The 18,590-nt window shown below is 36.9% G+C and overlaps 1 protein-coding gene across 4 annotated transcripts in view; it reads left to right on the top strand.

Moving 5' to 3' along the window:
* Positions 1-18,590, top strand: part of CD1H11orf80 (chromosome D1 C11orf80 homolog) — a 96,638-nt gene that overhangs the window by 8,823 nt on the left and 69,225 nt on the right. For all 4 annotated transcript variants that reach the window (XM_042905841.1, XM_042905842.1, XM_042905843.1 and 1 more), the window contains exon 3: positions 410-463. In XM_042905841.1, coding sequence (XP_042761775.1) covers positions 410-463 — 54 coding nt within the window. The remainder of the gene's footprint in view (positions 1-409; positions 464-18,590) is intronic.

Consider the following 18,590-nt stretch of genomic DNA (forward strand, 5'->3'; position numbering starts at 1 on the left):
TTGTTGTAGCCTCATGATGTTTTTTTTTTTGGTGTCTCCATTTTTAGTAAACTCATTACATAGTGGTCACTTTTTTTTTTTTTTTAAACATTTATTTATTTTTGAGACAGAGAGAGACAGAGCATGAACGGGGGAGGGTCAGAGAGAGAGGGAGACACAGAATCTGAAACAGGCTCCAGGCTCTGAGCTGTCAGCACAGAGCCTGACGCGGGGCTCGAACTCACCGCGAGATCATGACCTGAGCTGAAGTCGGCCGCTTAACCGACTGAGCCACCCAGGCGCCCCTAGTGGTCACCTTTTTAATGTATTGTATCTATAAGCAGTGTTTTTAGGCTTCCATAAGATTCTTTAGATAAAATATGTTTAATTGTTTTATTTGTGATATTTCTTTGTATTCTGTTTCTTACAGTTGCTTCTGCAGGAAGCACTTATGGTGGTTTGGTTCTGAAGAAGTTCATAAAAGGTAAAGAATAACTCTGCTTTCAAGAGATAAAGTCTCTTTCTTCCTGGCAGTGAATTTGTTATTTTCTGAAAGAGACAAACTGAAAGATAGGGTTGCTAGATTTAGCAAATAAACGTACAGGATGCCCACTTAAATTTGAATTTCAGATAAACAATGAGTAATTTTGTAGTGTATGTTCCATCCAGTATTTTATCCTGTATTTTATCTGACAATCCTACTGAAAGATGATCTATAAAATTGTATACATACAGCGATGAATAAGACACCTAGGTCACTATAGCTTCTCTGAATACTCTCTATAGGGGTGCCTGGGTGGCTCAGTTGGTTAAGCATCTGACTTCGGCTCAGGTCATGATCTCGCAGTTTGTGAGTTCAAGCCCCACATCGGGCTTTGTGCTGACAGCTCAGAGCCTGGAGCCTGCTTCAGAGTCTGTGTCTTTCCCTCTCTCTGCCCCTCCCATGCTCATGCTCTGTCTCTCTCTGTCTCTCAATAATGAATAAATGTTAAAAAAAAATTGAATACTCTCTATAGAAACTCAGATAAAATTATCCCAGATAGAAAATGAAATTTTCAGTAAAGTATTTGTGCAGAGAGGTAACGTGTGAAGAATGCTTTATTGCAAATTATTTTGGCTAGCGTTAATACTATTCCCCACATGCCAAAGTTGGTATGGTTTAAGAGCTTTTGGTGACCTTGGGTTTAGTTCTTCTTTCCTTTGAGCTGAGAATAATCTAAAGCTGAAGGACATACATTTATTTTAAGGAGACCAAAATGATCTGAGAACTTCTATGCTTTCATATTTATCATCTGTGGTTGTCTAGTTTGTAAATTATCCAATGGGCCTATCTTTTCCTAATGAGTGGTTAGTTTACAAATTTTACAAAGTAATTGTTTTAAGTTTATTTTTATTTATTTTTGAGGGAGAGAGAGAGTGCGCAGTGTGCACACACACGCGGGGGGATGGGCAGGGGACGGAGGCAGAGAGAGAATCCTAAGCACTGACAGCATGGAGCCCTATGTGGGTCTGAACTCACAAACCCTGAGATCATGACCTGAGCTGAAATCAAGGGTCAGAAGCTTAACCAACTGAGCCACCCAGACACCTCTACAAAGTAATTTTTTAAAAGAAACCATCTCCAACAAATTTGGAATGTAAGTAGCTTGTGGTGGTTTAAAAAAACAACAACTTACATTTGTCATTATTTTAAGAAAATGTTCTATGTGTTAAATATGGAAACAATAAAGCTACATTAGAGCAGTGTAATTTTATAAATGCTTATGAAATGTATTGCCATTGTACTTTTATTTTTATATTTATTTTATCATTGTACTTTTATTGTTTTAAATTTTTTAAATATTTGATTTATTGTTGAGACAGAGAGAGCAGAGCACAAGCGGGGGAGGGGAAGAGAGAGAGGGAGACACAGAATCTGAAGCAGGCTCCAGGCTCTGAGCTGTCAGTACAGAGCCTGATGCAAGGTTTGAACCCATGAACCATGAGATATGACCTGAGCCGAAGTTGGACACTTAACCAACTGAGCCACTTAGGCACCCTACCATTGGACTTTTAAAAACTAATGTTTCTTAGTGCTTTAAAATTTTTTTAATGTTTTATTTATTTTTGAGAGAGAGAGAGTGAGCAGGGTAGGGACCGAGAGAGGGGGAACAGAGGATCTGAAGCAGGCTCTGTGCTGACAGTAGTGAGCCCGACGTGGGGCTTGAACTCATGAACTGTGAGATCACGACCTGAGCTGAAGTCGGATGTTCAACTGACTGAGCCACCCAGGCGCCCCTGAAATTTTTTAATGTTTATTTATTTTTGAGAGAGAGAGGCAGAGTGCGAGTGGGGGAGGGGCAGAGAGAGAGGGAAACAGAATCTGAAGCAGGCTCCAGGCTCTGAGCTGTCAGCACAGAGCCTAACATGGGGCTTGAACTCACAAACCATGAGATCACGACTTGAGCCAAAGTCGGATGCTTAACTGATTGAGCAACCCAGGTGCTTCTCTTAGTGCTTTTTAAAATGAAATCAATTAAAAATTTTAATTTAGAACCAAATTGCCAGTAACTCAATTACTGGATAAATCAAAGTAACTTCCGTTATCTTGGTCATATCAAAGAAAAAGAAGAAATTATTTTTATAACTCACATGATGAATGACTTTAAGGACATAAACAATATAGGAAATATTTTCCCTTTTGGAACTTCTTTTTTGAGTTAATATTTATTTTTTTATTGTTATTTTTAAAGTTTTTATTTAAGTTCTGGTTAACATACAGTGTAAATTAATTTCAGGTGTACAATTTAGTGATTCAGCACTTAGGTCCAACACCGGGTGGGTGCTCATCACAAGTGCACTCCTTAATCCCCATCACCTATTTGAGCCATTCCCCCCCACCCACCTCCCTTCTGGTAATCACCCGTTCTCTTCTTGTTCTCTACATTTTATTTCTTGGGTTACCTTTCTTTTTTTCCCCCCTATGCTCATTTGTTTTGTTTCTTAAATACCACATCTGAGTGAAGTCATATGATATTTGTTTTTCTCTGGCTGAGTTATTTTGCTTAGCACAATACTCTCTAGCTCTATCCACATCATTGCAAATGGCAAGATTTCATTCTTTTTTATGGCTGAGTGATATTCCATTGTGTGTGTGTGTGTGTGTGTGTGTATACACACACACACACACACACACACACACACATATATATATATATACCACATCCTTTTTATCCATTCATCAGGGACTTTGATAGACATTTGGGCTGTTTCCATAATTTGGGTACTGTAGATAATGCTGCTATAAACACTGGGGTGTGTGTATCCCATTGAATTAGTATTTTTATATCCTTTGGGTAAAACCTAGTAGTGTGATTGCTGGATTGTAGGATAGTTCTATTTTTAAGCTTTAGAGGAAACTCCATACTGTTTTGCAGAGTGACTGCACCAGTTTGCTGAAGGAGTTTTTAGTTTAAGCATGGGAATTTAGAAGTGCTTGCTTAGTAAATTAAGGGTCATTAGGTATATCTCCCTTTGCCTTTGAAATTGCCTTGGCCCTCTGAATCTACCTTCCAGGAGTCTATATCCTGGATTCTTTTTTATTTTTTTTAATGTTTCTTTATTTGTTTTGAGAGAGAGCACAAGCAGGGGAAGGGGCAGAGAGTGAGAATCCCAAGTAGGCTCCATGTTGTCAATGCGGAGCCTGATGTGAGGCTTTATCTCACAAACTGTGAGACCACTACCTGAGCTGATATTAAGAGTCAGACGCTTAACTAACTGAGCCATCCAGGTGCTCTTGTAGCCTGGATTCTTAATGGACCTCTGCTTTTTGCTCTGTGATCCTAATCTTCCTTAGATTCTTCTTAGTGTGCACACATTTGAAAGCAGTAATTGTGGAAGAAAAGTAATGGCTCCATAGCAGATATTCTGTGGGAGCTTGGGTAGAAAGTTCTTACTGTGGTAATCATCATAAATGATGATTTACTGAGCATTAGCTCTACATTGAGCCTTGTGCTTGACACAGAGGGGTTACAGAGATGATCAAGACAGATTTGGTTTCTTCCCTTACACCCATACTTAGGTTATCTTAATCACTTAATTCTATTACTTCCTAAAACCTTTGGTCTGGAAGAAAGGGAGAATCAGCATATTGTGCTGGATGGGGAGTTTGCTCTGATTCTGACTTTTGGGAAACCCGAGTCCAGCTTTAAGAATCATGAATTGACTGCCTGAAAACCATCTAGTCTATTTCTCAATCTTTAGTCTTCTTTTTTTGGGTTCTGCCCTTAGGATGAAGCAAAGAATGGAAAGATCATTCGTAATGCCACTGCTCTAGTTAATAAATGTGAAAGTGTTGGGGCGCCTGGGTGGCGCAGTCGGTTGAGCGTCCGACTTCAGCCAGGTCACGATCTCGCGGTCCGTGAGTTCGAGCCCCGCGTCGGGCTCTGGCCTGATGGCTCGGAGCCTGGAGCCTGTTTCCGATTCTGTGTCTCCCTCTCTCTCTGTCCCTCCCCCGTTCATGCTCTGTCTCTCTCTGTCCCAAAAATAAATAAACGTTGAAAAAAAAAAAAATTTAAAAAAAAAAAAATAAATAAATGTGAAAGTGCTTTGAAAGAAGTGAAAGTCTATGTAAATAACAGGGAGTATGTTATTATTAGCACTAGGGAGGAGATAGGAGTATTTCTTGTGACATAAACTGATACTTAGCATGCCTTTTTTTTTTTTTAACATTTAATTTTTTGAGAGACAGAGTATGAGCAGGGGAGGGGCAGAGACAGAGGGAGAAACAGAATTCGAAACAGGCTGCAGGCTCCGAGCTGTCAGCACAGAGCCCGATGTGGGGCTTGAACTCACAAACTGCGAGATCATGACCTGCACTGGAGTCAAACGCTTAACCAACTGAGCCACCCAGACACCCCTACCATGCCTTTTTAATGAGTGGTCAGATTGTATATAATACTACTACTTCAATTAATATTTGCGGAAGTGCTTTGAAAAAAGTGAAAAACCATGCAGGTACAAGGGAATGGTTTTATTATCACTGTTAATACCTGGAGAGAAGGTATTGAGTTGAATTTAGTTTATGGAATAACCACCTGTTTATTATGCTAATACAAACTTCAGACAGTGTCATGGTAACTTGGTTGTAATTATTTTAAAAGCTCACAGCAATTTTATGCATATTTATTTAATCTGTTTTTATATCCTTGTGATAAAGTGGAAGTGGCTGACTTTTAGTACAAAGAGGAAGTACTGCATATCAAGTACATAATAAAAATTGAGTCATTTGTTCATAGTCAATCATATTTAGTAGCTAACTTTAGCTTGTCTTCTCTCCAGGTTCATGATACTAACCTCCACTCAGTAATACTGTTTGTTTGTACTAATTAGTAACAAGAATGGCTCATTAAAGCTCACAAAGGAAATTGTCCAAGCTTAAGATTTAAATCCCTTAGCTCCCTGGTTTTTGCACCATTAATTATGCCTTTATTACTATTGTTATTTATTTAGCATTCCTGTAATGTTATCAACAAACTGCTTTAAATTGGTCCATTCACAAATCTTTACACTGTTTAGTTAGCCTCATTAGGCAGTCTTTGGTGGCTGATTCATTAACCGTGAGATTTTCAGATGCTAAAAAATTACTTACCTATACAAAATAGTATGCCTCTGAATTCATTTTCAACTATGTTCTCTTCAGTGCTTGGTTGGTGGCTCTCAGTGAGTAGAATAAGATCTGATCTCTTTTTAGGGGAACTGTACTGTTGTAGAGCCATCCAGCTTCAATTTTCTTTACTCTTCAGTCTATTCTATTAGTATTGTATCAAGGTACTTTTTCTCTGAATCTGGTATACTTCAGATCAATTCATATATAAACAGGCTCTAATTTCTGGATGTTTTGTTTATGCTGGATTAATAAATAGTGACCAAGATAATCTCCCCATTCTACTTCCTCTCTAATGGATTATATTCTCTTTTTTGCTCACTGTCTTCTCTGGTTCCTAACTATTCATATTTTTATTCAGCACACCTTTAATTGAATATCTGCTTTGCCACAGGAAGTCATTGGGAAAGGTAGCTCTGAAAATGTAACGTGATAAGTATACCTAATGGAAGTATGTATATTCATGGTGCTTCTTTGGTAACCCAGAGGATATTCCTTGAAGTTCAGCCACCAATATGCCTTTCTTCCCTTCATTATTCTGTATTATTATTCTGTATTTACTTCAGGTATGTTTTCTACTCTTAAAGTTTTAGTATCATTTCTATGCTGATGAGACTTTTTTTTCCTATCATTAACATGTTTCCAGCTTTGATTGTCAATTAGTCTATTCCATTTGAAGGTTCCTTTTGAAATATATGTGCAACACATGGTAAAATGGGTTTCATTTTCTTGAAACTAACTTGCTCTGTAATGTCTTCATTTCTTTCAATGATACTAACATTCATAACTTTCCAGGCTTAAAAATTTTGGCTTTTTTTTTGGCATCCTCTTTTTTCTTTTCTCCATTATCTAATCTAATTGAATTTTTTGTTAGTTCTTTTATTCAATTATATATGAATATAAACATATGTCCTTCCCAGTTGCTTATTAGGAAGAACATAAAGATAGGGAAAGACACCTCAGACCAGATGTGAGGTCCTCTGTCAATTAGAATAACTTCTGTACTTTGAGGGATGATGACCATTAAGACAGATAAATTCTGGGGTCCCTGAATGGCTCAGTTGGTTAACCATTCGACTAATGGTTTCAGCTCAGGTCATGATCTCATTGTTTGTAAGTTCGAGCCCTGCATTGGGTTGGCACTGACAACACGGAGCCTGCTTGGGATTCTCTCTCCCTCTCCCTCCCCCTCCCTCTCCCTGTCTCTTTCCCTCTCTCTCTGCCCTTCTGTTCATGCACATGTGTGGTCTCTCTCTCTCCCTCTCAAAATAAGTAAACATTAAAAAAAGGTAAATTCTTATGTGTTAAAAGTTCTCATTACTTTGTATTAATATATATACTATTATTTTGCATATATGCTTGTATGCATATATGCATAATATGCATATCCATTTATATAGGAATCCATTTATATATCCATTTATGTATATACTTATCCATGTATGTAGAACTACTTATAAGTATCTATTTGGTGAAATGTGATGTTTTAGTTTGTCCTTCTTGCCCAGATCTAGAAGCTACTTCCTATCATGTCCTTACTCTAGTGAAGAAAAGAAAAAAAAAGAAAGTGTAGAAGAGAGTGATAAGATGGGGAATATGCAAAAGGCCATATTTAAAGGTCCCTATTTGCTGTTTCTTATTTCTTCCATTCATGTTATTTTGATTTTTTTAATCTTTTTAATTACTTCCTCCTCATTCCCATGTTTATTGACATAATTTAACTCTTTAGTAAAATACAGTTTGGCCAGTCATGTTCAAGTGTTTTTCCCAAGTCAGAAATTTTTTTTTCTTCCCCTCAAAAGACTAGAGAAGAATACCAGCCCCCAGGGGCACCTAGGTGGCTCAGTAAGTTTAGCATCCATCTTTGGCTCAGGTCATGATCTCACAATTTGTGGGTCTGTCTCTCTCTCTCTCTCTCTCTCTCAAAAATAAACATTAAGAAAAAAAAAGAATACCAGCCCTTGAAAGTGGGGAAGACAGCTGTGCTGTTGATGTATGGTTATATGATTATGCCTCTTCTCTGTACTCTACCCTTTTGCCATCAGGGAGACTTTACAAAAAAGTTTAGTTTAATTTTGTCTTCTTTGTTAATTTGTTCTGAAAGGAAGTGAGAAGTCATGCTATTTGTACATTAGAGAAATTAATGGGTCCAGGATTGCTCATCATTGAATGAGAAATTCACAATGGTGAACTCTTGGATGTCTGACTTAATATGTATTTTTAAATCTGAGATTCTCATTCAAAGAAAAAATCTATTATAATTTTAGATCTTACAAGATCAGCAACTCTAAGGCTCAGTACTCATCTGACACTTTTTCCTCCAGGAGCTCCTTTTGTAGACATGATCTCATTCATTCTCCAGAGATAGGTCAGACTTATATGTTATCATCATTTCTCTTTCGGAGATGGGGAAACTGAGCTTTACCTCAGCTTAAATTTAGAAGTAAAGGAAGAGTTTGTGGACTCATTGGTCACTGGTTACCCAGTGAGTCCACATTTAATCCTCAGACTTTTGATATGTCCTAAACAGTCTCTTGCTGCCAAATTTGCATAACATGTGGCAAGATTTTATAAAGAGAAGATTGTACATAAAAAAGTTAAATGAATTTGTTGGGATGCCTGGCTGGCTCAGTCAGTGGAGCATGTGACTCTTGATCTTGGGGTTGTGAGTTTGAGCCCCATGTTGGGTTTAGAGATTACTTAAAAAAATAAAATAAAGTCTTAAAAAAATAGATGAATTTCATCTTCTTTTGCTTTCTTAATATTTCTTTACTCTTTTCTCTGTTAAATATATTTAATTGTACTTTACTATTGAGAATATATTTAAGATTTGATGTGCAGGGAAAGGAGATGGAAAGGACATGAACCTTGACATGTTTCTCTTTCTTTTGAGCTTGGGTAGGTAGAGCAGGAAGAGAAGGACACCTTTTACCATTAGAGATCCTGGGAGTTGACTCATACTCCAGCTGAGTGGCTTTTATTCAGTAGTCAGCAGGAGCTAGCCTGCCTTGTACCAGCTTTGGCTTAAAATCCTTGAACTATTGTTACCCCTCATTGAGTAATCAACTGGGCACTTACTATTCCAGCTCTGGCCTCTTGGGTTACCATATCCCTTCCGTTTCCGTAGCAGACATTGTTAGCTGCCCGTGGTAGTGAATTTGGTTGGTATGGGAAGAGAGGACATTTTGAATATTCTTTACTGAGTAGACTTTTATGGTTACTCTTTTAGCATATTTTAAAAAGTCATATGACACTGTATGCAAGAGTTAAACTCAAAATGGATCAAAGACCTAGATCTAAGAGGTAAAACTATAAAATTCTTAGAAGAAAACATACGTGTAATTCTTCATAGATATGACATTTAAAGCACAAGCAGTCAAAGGAAAGATAGATACATTGGATTTGATCAATTTGAAAAACTTCTGTGTTTCAAAGAACACTATCAACAAAAGACAGGATGACATGATGGAGGTGTTAGTTCAGGCCAAGATGGTAATCATTTTGCAACATGGAAGTATCAGATTTACAGGTTGTACATCTTAACTTTACACAATGTTATAGATCGATTGTACCTCATTAAAACTGGAAAAAAAAAAAAAAACTAAAAAAGAGAGCGTGAAGACAGCCTACAGAATGGGAGAAAATATTTGCAAATTATGTATCTGATAGGCATCTAATATCCAAAGAACAAAAATAACTTTTACAACTCAGCAATAAAAACCTAATTTTTAAGTGGGCAAAGGATATGAATAGACATTTGTTATGAATTGAATGTGTCCTCCCAGAATTCCTGTGTTGAAGCCCTAATCCCCAATGCAAGGGTATTTGGAGATGAGGCCTTTGGGAAGTAATTAGGGTTAGATTAGGTTATGAAGGTGGGACCTTTATGATGGGATTAGCAGCTTTATAGGAAGAAGAAGAAAGAGAAATCTCTCCAAGTACACCCACCCAGGAAAAGCCATGTGAGGACAGTGAAAAGACAGTTGTCTGCAAGCCATGAAGAGAGCTGAATTGCTGGTACCTTGATATTGGGCTTCTCAGCCTTCAGATCTATATGCAGTAAATTTCTGTTAAGCCATCCAGTCTATGGTATTTTGTTATGGCAACCGAAATAGATGAAGACAACATTTATCCATATAAGCGGCTAATAAGCCCCATGAAAAGATGCTCAACATTGTAATTATTAGGGAAATGCAAATGAAAACCATAATGAGATACCATTTTATACCTCCTTGTATGACTGTAATTAAAAAAAAAAAAAAAAAAAGCAGAGGGGCACCTGGGTGGCTCAGTCAGTTAAGTGTCTGACTCTCAATTTTGTCTTAGGTCATGATCTCACAGTTCATGAGTTTGAGCCCCACATCGGGTTTTCTGCTGTCAGCACAGAGCCTGCTTCAGATCCTCTGTCCGCTCCCCCCCCCCCCCCCCGCCGCCCTGCTTGCTCTCTCTCTTTCAAAAATAAACATTGGGGTGCCTGGGTAGCTCAGTCAGCTAAGCGTCCAATATCAGCTCAGGTCACCATCTCGCGGTTCGTGAGTTTGAGCCCTGCCATCAGGTTCTGTGCCGACAGCTCAGAGCCTAGAACCTGCTTTAGATTCTGTGTCTTCCCTTCTCTCTGCCCCTGCCCCACTCGTGCTCTCTCTCTCAAAAATAAACATTAAAAAATTAATAAACATTAAAAAAACAAAATAACAAGTGTTGACAAGGATGTAGAGAAATTGGGACCCTCATATTTTGCTAGTGGGAATGATCAGGATGATCAGGCTTATTTCTGCCTCTCCAAACCTTATCTCAAACTATTCTTTCCTCAGTTCACTTGCGCTTCAGCCACATTGGCCTCGTTCTGTTCCTTGACACATACCAAACTCTTTCTCATCTCTGAGCCTTTGTATTTGTTCCCTTTACCTGTAGTATTCTTCCCCTAGTTTTTCATGTGACTTGTTGGTTCACTTCCATTTCTATTTCTCAACTCAAATGTCACCTCCTCAGAGAAGCCTTCCCTGACTACCCTATTTAAAGTAGTTTATCTTCCTACTCTGCTTATTTCTTTCACTACACCTATTTTGTTCTTTAGGAATCTTGTGGGGTTTGTTGTTTTGGTATACTTGTATGTATGTATGTATTTTTCTCAATTAGAATGTGACTTCCATGAGGAGAGGGGGATAGTCTGCCTTAATCCTATGTTTCCAGAATCCATTACAACATCTGCACATATAGCAGGTGTTGAATAAATACTGGTTGAATAACTTTAACCCCTTTCTCTCTGTGCTTCCTTCTGATCAGTCTATAACAGAGGTTCTTAAGGTCACTGATCTAACTAAGATTTTGGGCAGTTTTGTGTTTATGTGCATGTATCTGGTGAGAAGGTGCATAATCAGATTTTAACAGTCTGTGACCTAAGGAAGATAAAAATGGTTAACTTTCACCCATTCCTTAAATAATAATCCTACTTAGGTCCTGTCATACATATACCTATTGTTCCTCTATATTAGTATCTATTCTTTCTTTTCTCTCCAGTCTCTTCTATTCTAAACTTTTTAGCATAGTCATCTGAATGTCCACTGATACTTCAAATTCAGCATGTCTAAAATTTAATTTCTCATGTTCTCCCCAAAGCCTGACTCTCCTCCAAGTTTATTCCCTTTTTTACTATCTAAGTAGTTATACAGCCTAGTAATTTGAACTTTTCTTCTCTTTTCCTTAAATTCATATCCAGTCAGACTCAAAATCTTGCTGATTGTACCTCCTAAATATTTCTTGAAACTGCTCCTTTTTCTCTATCCCTATAATGGTCCTGATTCAGAATCTCATTATTCTTGCCTATAATAATTTCCTCATTGGTCTTCCTGTTGTTTTATTTTTTAATGTTTATTTTTAAGAGAGAGAGTGCGCGTGCATGAGGGAGGGGCAGAGAGAGGGAGACAGAGGATCTGAAGCAGGTTCTGCATGGAGAGTGCAGAGCCTGATGTAGAACTCAAACTCACGAACTGTGAGGAGATGACCAGAGCCAAACTAGAACTACCCCTAATTTGTCTTCTTATCTTTAGTCTTGGCCTCTCAAATCCATTTTCTTCAAAGTTGCCAGCCTCCTCAAGACCACACTTTTAGCTCTTGATTAATTCTCACTCTTACTAAAATGATCTGTTAATGCATCTGTCTCCCTTACTAGACCATGAGGATAAGATTTCTTGAGGGTAAGATTTTTGTCTTAAAATTTTTTGTGTATCCCCAGTGTTTAGTCCACTGCCGGCCATATAGTGAGTAGTCAGTAAATGCTTAAAAACATCTAAAAAACATTTGAAATATAAAATATTTGCTTAAATACATGAAATAGCAAAGGATAAATAATAAATAATTATACTCATTACACAGAATGAACAGATACTGAGATTGTGATATATTTTCATCAAGCTTTTTAAAAATAACACCTTAAAGATAAAGTTGGAAACTCCTACTCCCTACGTGTTTTAAGTGTATAAGTTTTGAAACGTGCTTATTTGCTATCCATGTATTTTCTTTGGTGAAGTGTATATTCATATCTTTTCCCTATATTTTAATTGGGTTATTTGTTTTCTTCTTATTGAATTTTGAGAGTTTAAAAAAATATATTCTGGATAAACCAGGTAAATGGTTTGAATATATTTTCTCCTAGTCTTTGGCTTGTTCTTTCATTCTTTTAAGTGTCTTTAGCAAAAAAGTTCTTAATTTTTATGAAGTCAGATTTATCTTTTTTTTTTTTTTTTATGGATCATATACTTTTGTTTGAGAGAGGGAGGGAGAGAGATCGATCCATGAACTGAGCTCAAGACCTGAGCCTAAATGAAGAGTTGGATGCTTAATTGACTGAGCCACCCAGGCACCCCTATAGATCATGCTTTTGGTGTCATATCTAAGGAAACTTCACATAGCCTAAAGTCACACAGGTTTTATTCTATACATTCTTCATAAAATTTTTTAATTTTTTATATATTTATATTTATATAAATCTTTATATATTTATAAATATATATTTTTTATATTTATAATTTTTATATTTATAAAAGGTTTTATATTTAGAATTACATTTATTACATTTGTAATTTGGGTCTGTGACCCATGTTGAGTTAATTTTTTACATATGATGCAAGAATTGGATTGAAGTTTAATTTTTTGCTTATGGGTATCCCAGTTGTTCTACCATCATTTATTGAAAAGACTGTCCTTCTCCACTACATTGCCTTTGTACTTTTGCTGAAAACTTGATTGACCATATATGTGTGGGTCTATTTCTGGACTTTGAATTCTGTTACTTTGGTCTCTTTGTATTGATTACTGTGGCTTTAAAATAGGTCTTTAAGTCCTCCAACTTTGTTCTTTTTTTCAAGTTCATGACATTCATGTTTGTTGTAAGTCCTTGGCATTTCTATCTATTTTAGAATCTACTTGTCAATATCTGCAAAAGGCTGCTGGGATTTTGATTGAGACTGTATTCCATTGATAGCTCAGTTTGGGGGAGAATTAACATCTATCTTAGCAATATTCAGTCTCTTGTTTTAAAAAGAGTTCATTTTGAGAGAGGGAGAGAGCATGTGCACATGTGCATGTGAGTGGGGGAGGGGCAGAGAGAGAGGGAGAGAGAAAGAATCCCAGTCTTCACACTGCCAACACAGAGCCGGATGTGGGGCCTCAAACTCATGAAGTGTGAGATCATGACCTGAGCCAAAGTTGGAGGCTTAACCAACTGAACCACCCAGGCGCCTCAGCAGTATTCATTCTTCTGATGCATGAACACAGTATATGTATTAATTTCTTAGGTTGTCTTTAATTTCTGTAGTTCTTAGTGTACGAATATTGTACCTTTTTGATCAGATTTAACTCTGAGCATTTAATATTTTTGATGGCTATTGTAAATGATATTTTTGAAATTTTAAATTTCCAATTATTTATTGCCAATATTTGGAATACAATAGATTAGAAGTTGTTTCAGCCTTGCTAAACTATTCTAGTAGCTTTTATGTAGATTCCACAGGATTTTCTACATTGAGGATCATAGCATCTGCAACTAGAGTTTACTTCTTACTTTCCAGTCTGGATACCTTTTATTTCTTTTCTTGCCTTATTGAACTGGCTAGATCCTCTAGTGCAATGTTGAATATATGTGGTGAGATCAGACTTTCTCACCTTGTTCTGACCTTAGGATATCAATTTTTCACCATTAAGTATGCAGGTTATCTATTTTTTCTTGAGTAAGTGTGAGTAGTTTGTGTCTTTCAAGGAATTTGCCCATTTCATTTGTTGTCGAATTTATTGGCATAAAACTGTTCATAATATACCCTTATTATCTTTCTAAACTGTGTAGAATCTCTAGCAATATCATCTCTTTCTCTCCTGATACTGGTAATTTATATTTGTTTGTTCTCTCTTTCTCTCTCTTACTCCTTCCCTCCTTCCTACCTTCCTCCCTCCTTCTCTCTCTCTCTCCCTTAATCTGTCTGGCAAGAATCAGGTTCTTTCTGTTGTATTCTTTTTCATTGATTTTTCACTCTGATCTTTTATTCTTTCCTTTCTTCTGCTTGCCTTGGATCTCATTTGCTCTTCTGTTTCTAGTTTTTAAAAGTGGAAGCTGCAATCATTGATTTGAGACCATTCTTTTCTACACTGAATTATGGTGTTCTTTAATATAGTTCTTTTAATAGTGCTAAAGTTTTGAGGGCGTCTGGGTGGCTCAATCAGTTAAGCATTCAACTCTTGACTTCAGTTTGGGTCATGATCTCATGGTTGGTGAGTTCTAGCTACACATCGGGCTCTTTACTGATAGTGTGGTCAGTATGATAGTCTTATTTCCTAAAACTTTAGAATAAATCTTGCTATATGATAAGGCAAATCCCCCCCTCCTTATTGTTATTTTTCAGAATTGTCTTTGTTTTTTCAAACTGTTACTCTTGTTTGTGAATTTTATAATTTAAGTTCCATGAAAAATCTTGTTGTGGTCTTGTTATTATATTAAACTTACGGATTAATTTGGTAGCAGCATTTTTATAGTATTGTTTCTATGAATTGATATAGCTTCTCATTTAGAGTTTCTATGAATTGATATAGCTTCTCATTTAGAGCTTTTTAAAAATGTTACTTAATTTTAACTGCCACAACAAGGAGGTGGGCACTATAATCTTCAATAGAAAGATTCTGTAGGAAAACAAGGAGCTTTCCCAAGAGCACATGGTTATTAGTAAAGCCAAAGTTGGCCTGATTCCAGAGACCATTTTGCTAGATTTTATTATTCAAAATATTTTCTCCCCATGGGATAATTATACTTCCTGGCCCATTGACATAAAGCTGGGCCATGTAACTTGCTTAGGCCAGTGAAATGCTAGTGGAAGTGATATATGCGACCTCCCAGGAGAAACTTTAAGAGCCAATGTGTTTTGGTCTTAGCTCCTTTTCTTCTACTCTGAGGCTAGGATGTCTGAAATGGAAGGTATTCCTTTAGCCTGGATTCTACTATGAAGTGGCTCCCTTTTTGCACTTGCCTGGAGTGCTGCAGTTGGTTTCTAGAATACTCACAAAGGCAATTTGGTATTGTTGTTGAGGCAGTGTCTCCAAAGGGGGGCAAGGACCTGGGACTTCCTCTTCTGCCCTTTGGCTGATGATACTCCTGGTTAGATCCTATTTTATGTTAATACTGTGATTCTTCTCATAGCAAACAGTCTTAGATATATTTTGTTATATATATATATATATATATATATATATATATATATATATATATATATATATATATATCTCCCTAGTGTCATAATTTTTGTTGCCATTATGAGTGGTATTCATTGTTTTTCAACATTGCTGAATTGAACTGTTAACTTTGGTAGTTTATTCGTAGATTCTCTTGGGTTCTCTATATGGGCACTTAAATCATCTCTAAATTATGACAACTTTGACTTTTCCTTTTCACTCTTTATATGGCTTACTTCTTTTCCTTGTCATATAGAACAGTACTAGTACTGGTTAGAAGACCAGGGGTGATATTATGTATCTGTGGTTTGTCTTCCTTTAATGAAATTAATTAAGTAAATATACTTAAAATTAAGTATATTTACTGTAGTTTTTTGGCACTTGCTTCTTGTCAGGTTGAGGAATCTGTCTTCTTAATTTGCTAGTAGTGTTTGTTATGAATGTGTGTTGTATTTTCTAAAGAGCTTTTTCTATATCTTTTGAGATTATGATATGGTTTTTTAAAAACCATTATTTATTTTGAGAGAGAGCATGAGCAGGGGAGAGGTAGGGAGAGTGGGAGAGAGAATCCCAAGCAGGCTCTGTCCTGTCACCTCGGAGCCCAACATGGGACTTGATCTCATGAACTGTGAGATCATGACCTGAACTGAAATCAAGAGTCAGACACTTAACCGACTGAGCCACCTAGTTGCCCCTATTTTATGGTTTTTAAAATCTTTATTAATATGATGATTTATAGTGGTAGACATCCATGAAGTTCCATCACAATTTGATCATGAGATTTTTATATATCCTGGATTTAATGTTTTATCTTTGTTCTCAGTGAGATTGATTTCTATTGTCCTTGTCCTATTCTGGTAGCAAGATTATACTTGCTTTATAAAATGAGTTGGGTAGGTTTATCCATTTCTGTTCTGGGTTTTTTTAAATATGTATTCTTTGAAGATTTGGTAAAGCTAACCTGTAAAAAAAAAATCATTTGAACCTGGCATTTTGAGATGAAGGTAGGTGAAGAGGGAAATATATATTTTTTAATGTTTGTTTATTTTTTGAGAGAGAGCATGAGTGAGTGTGGGGGAGGGGCAGAGAGAGGGGGACAGAGGATTTGAAGTGGGCTCTTTGCTGAGAAAAGAGAACCTGATATGGGGCTCAAACTCATGAACCATGAGATCATGACCTGAGCCGAAGTTGGATGCTTAACTGACAGTCACCGAGGATCTCCTAGTAGGAAACACTTTTGATAACTAGTTTGTTTTCTTGGATGATGTTTGGTTTAAGTTTTCTGTTTCTCCCAGAGTCAATTTTGGAGGTACATATATATCTTATAAAAAAAAAATACCACAAACACACAGATTATTTACTTCTTTTTTTTTTTAATTTTTTTTTAACGTTTATTTATTTTTGAGACAGAGAGAGACAGAGCATGAATGGGGGAGGGTCAGAGAGAGGGAGACACAGAATCTGAAACAGGCTCCAGGCTCTGAGCTGTCAGCACAGAGCCCGACGCGGGGCTCGAACTCACGGACCGAGAGATCATGACCTGAGCCGAAGTTGGCGGCTTAACCGACTGAGCCACCCAGGCGCCCCTATTTACTTCTTTTCAATCATTCATCCGATACATACTTACTGAACACCTGCTGTATGGTAGACATTTCATCTTAGTTTTCAAATTAATTGATGTGAAGTCTTTTATGACTTACAGATATTTGTACTTTTATCTCTTTTTGATTTTTTATGTCGTTTTTGTGCCTTTTTCTTGATGGTGGTGATAACACTAATAGCAGACATTTCATTTTAAACAAAAAGGGTAAGTAATTTGTTCAAAGTCACAAAGGTAGTAAATGGTTGAGTGGGATATATGAACCCAGATAGACTGGCTCCAGAAACTGTCTTAACCACTATTCCATAGTATTTTGGTTTACTCTACAGTATGCTGTTTTGCTAGAGCTTTGCTTCCTATATTAGCTTTTCAGATAACAAATTCTCATTTCTGTTCAATGAATGAACAGAAATTAATTTCTCTCTTCCTTTGACAACTTCTTACCTTACTCTCATACCACAGGTTGAAGAAATCTATCACCTGTATCACGTTTGGTGGTTGAGTTGTTGAGGTTCTTTGAAGAGGCAGGTATAGTTTTGGAAAATGATCGTTTTTTCTCCCTCCATTCTCAGTTTACATCCTTTTTGTTTGGTAACCAGTAGTAGTATCAGGCTCAGCTGCATATTCCTTTGTTATAGACTTGAGTGATCACACTTCCTGACTGGCTTGCTTGGCTGGAAGAGCCCACTGAATATGCAGCAATGGCAACTAGTGTCTGCTTTTTTGAAGTAGTGAATGAAGATCTGACACAACATTTCTGAAAGGTTGCTGACCCTCCATTAAAATGTTCTGCTTTCTATTTCTTTCACTAAAGCATGTCTGGGGTTGTTTTATAATGTGGAAATAATTAGCCAATTTAACTAATAGCATCAGGCCACAGAGCCAACCAAAGAACTTTTCATCTTTTGGCTTAATTAGCTTCATTCTTTAAAATGCTTGATACTGCTGCTTTATTTACTGGTACATTACTTGCAAGCATTATTATAAAGCTATGCTAAAGGACAGAAGTCAGGCCAGTTGCTGGTTTGCTGAGTCTCTTAGAATAAAAAAAACAACATGCAGCCAGATGTCAAATTTAGCCACCGTCAAATGAATTATTTTTATTTTTTAATGTTTATTTAAAAAATTTTTAAATGTTTTATTTATATTTGAGAGCGAGACAGACAGATAGTGCATGAGTGGGGGAGAAGGGCAGAGACAGTGGGAGACACAGAAACTGCAGCAGACTCCAGGTTCTGAGCTGTCAGCACAGAGCCCGACATGGGACTCAATCTCATGAACCTGAGCCAAAGTTGGACTCCTAACCAACTGAGCCACCCAGGCAGCCCAAATAAATTATTTTTAAAAGGAACTTTTTGTTAACAGAAGCAATATTACCCATTTTAGAATATTGGGAAAATAGAGGAAAGGAAAACATTTCTTGCACAATAAATGTTAGCATTTTATTATATTCTCTTCCAAATTCCCATGTATTTAAAAAAATTTTTTTTAGCATTTATTCAATTTTGAAAGACTAAGAGAGACAGAGCATGAGCAGGGGTGGGGCAGAGAGAGAGAGAGACAGAGACACAGGATCCGAAGCAGGCTCCAGACTCTGAGCTGTCAGCACAGAGCCTGACGCAGGCTCAAACTCACAGACCAAGAGATCATGACCTG

This window comes from Panthera leo, chromosome D1 (assembly GCF_018350215.1).
Source record: "Panthera leo isolate Ple1 chromosome D1, P.leo_Ple1_pat1.1, whole genome shotgun sequence".
NCBI lineage: Eukaryota > Metazoa > Chordata > Mammalia > Carnivora > Felidae > Panthera > Panthera leo.